Source organism: Plecotus auritus (genome assembly GCF_963455305.1).
Source record: "Plecotus auritus genome assembly, chromosome: 4".
In the NCBI taxonomy this organism is placed as follows: Eukaryota; Metazoa; Chordata; class Mammalia; order Chiroptera; family Vespertilionidae; genus Plecotus; species Plecotus auritus.
This window is the reverse complement of record NC_137775.1, coordinates 118,331,003-118,332,984: the sequence shown is the minus strand read 5'-3', so window position 1 is coordinate 118,332,984 and position 1,982 is coordinate 118,331,003. Positions and strand designations below refer to the sequence as shown.

General features: G+C 43.5%; 1 protein-coding gene across 1 annotated transcript; it reads right to left on the bottom strand.

Moving 5' to 3' along the window:
• Nucleotides 1-207: 207 nt before the first annotated feature.
• On the bottom strand, nt 208-1,242 carry LOC308246162 (glycogenin-1). The gene has a single exon (XM_080664122.1). It carries the CDS (start codon nt 1,213-1,215, stop codon nt 403-405), a length of 813 nt encoding a protein of 270 aa, XP_080520248.1. The 5' UTR covers nt 1,216-1,242; the 3' UTR covers nt 208-402.
• Nucleotides 1,243-1,982: the final 740 nt, after the last annotated feature.

Genomic DNA, 1,982 nt, shown 5'->3' with positions numbered 1-1,982 from the left:
GAACAATTCTGAAATGCATGTCTACAAAGGTGTAGCAGCAAGCCAGAGACAGATACCATGTCCCGCTCTGAAGAGACTGATCTGGCCCCTGGCTCAGCCCATTTTAAGAGCTGATATAGCCATCTTAATCATTTGAGTTTCCCTTACCACATACGTTGGCAATCAGCATAACAGAATTTCTGAAACATCAGCTGAATAAGTCTAGGTTTAAAAAACAGGCCATTGTCCATTTAACAATTGCTACTTCATAACTTCTGCTGTTATCAGTTGTTGTCAAAAACCCCTTATCTGATGAATTTCAGTGAAAGCCTCTAGCAACTGTAACAGACCCAGCTCTAGATAATAAGTATGAGAAAAAAGTGCCTGTGAAGTGGATGTGTCCATGGAAAAGTGGCAGTGTTTCTATTGGAGGTAAGTGTCAAGTTTCCTCTTGATGTTGTCAAAAGAATCTGCTCCCATGTAATCAGCCTGGCCCTGTTCCCACCTCTCCTTCCGTTCTTCTGAGGATACAAAAGGCTGTGCCGTAGTCGGGGTCTCCCCAACGGACAAATGTGCCATGGCTCCGGAGACATCTTCCACATGGCGGTGTAGGTGGGTATCTGAGATGAGGCCAAACTGCTGCAGCAGAGGTGAAACACTGGTGGTGAAGATGTCCCACCACAAGCTGAGAAACTCAGGGTGAGTCATGGTGGGATCATGGGACTCACTTTTGACACTTTTTGTTTTAGGATCATAGGTATAATTCCACGGTTTGATTCGTCCCAGGAAATGCACAACTTTGGCATTTGCACCAAACGCTTTAAATGCTGGGAGGTAGAAGTATATAGAAATGCTGCTTAGGTTATAAATAAATGGCAGGTGTTTTCTGATATCTGTTGTTGTCCAGCTGCTAAAAAGCATGTTCAGTAAACCCTGGTCCCCACCTTGCTCAGAAGCAACGCGCAGCAGCTGGCTGTATGTTTCCACTGAAGGCTGATACACAAAGACTCCGGAATTGAAGCAGTCAGGCCACCCGGGGTCTGGAGCCGCCGACAATTCTTCTCTCTCAAAAAGGTCATCAATATTTGCTAGGACCAGAGTATCTGCATCCATGAACACACATTTTGAATACTGTGTAAGTGACCAGCAGTGGAGCTTAGTTAAGGTAACACCCAACTCAGGCCTCTTCATTAAGGTCAGATGAGCAGAATCGCCCCTGTCCAAAACATCTACCATGACTTCATCAAAGACTGTCTCTAAAACTTTCCTGCCATTGTGCTGCCTGGGGCGGGGTCCGCCACAGCTGCAGGTGGGTGGCCGTGAGAGCCAGTTCGGCGGAAGGACACGCGGCCAGAGAGCCTTCTTTTTTACAGCTGTGTAGTATTCCATTGTGTAAATGTACCACAGCTTTTTTATCCACATATCTACTGATGGGCACTTGGGCTGTTTCCAAATCTTAGCTATTGTAAATTGTGCTGCTATGAACATAGGATTACATATATTCTTTATGATTAGTGTTTCAGGATTCTTAGGATATATTTCTAGAAGTGGAATCACTGGGTTAAGTGGCAGTTCCATTTTTAATATTTTAGGACCATCCACACTTATTTTCATAGTGGCTGCACCAATCTGCCTTCCCACCAGCAGTGAACTAGTGTTCCTTTTTCTCCACATCCTCACCAGCAATTGTGTGTTGATTTATTGCTGATAGCCATTCTGACAGGTGTGAGGTTATACATCACTGTGAATTTAAATTGCATCTCGCGGGTGATTATAGACTTTTTCGTAAGTCTATTGGCTTCTGTATGTCCTCTTGGGAGAAGTGTCTTTTCAGGCCTTTTGCCCATTTTTTAATTGGATTGCTTGTTTCTTTTTGTTAAGATGTATGAGTTTTTTTGTTGTTGTTGTTTAATATATTTTGGAAATTAACCCCTTATCAGCTGCATTATTGGCAAATATGTTCTCCCATTCAGTGGGTTCCCTTTTCACTTAGATGGTGGTTT

Coding starts and splice junctions, on each gene's coding strand:
- LOC308246162 (XM_080664122.1), bottom strand. CDS start 1,215: ATGGTAGATGTTTTGGACAGGGGCGATTCTGCTCATCTGACCTTAATG.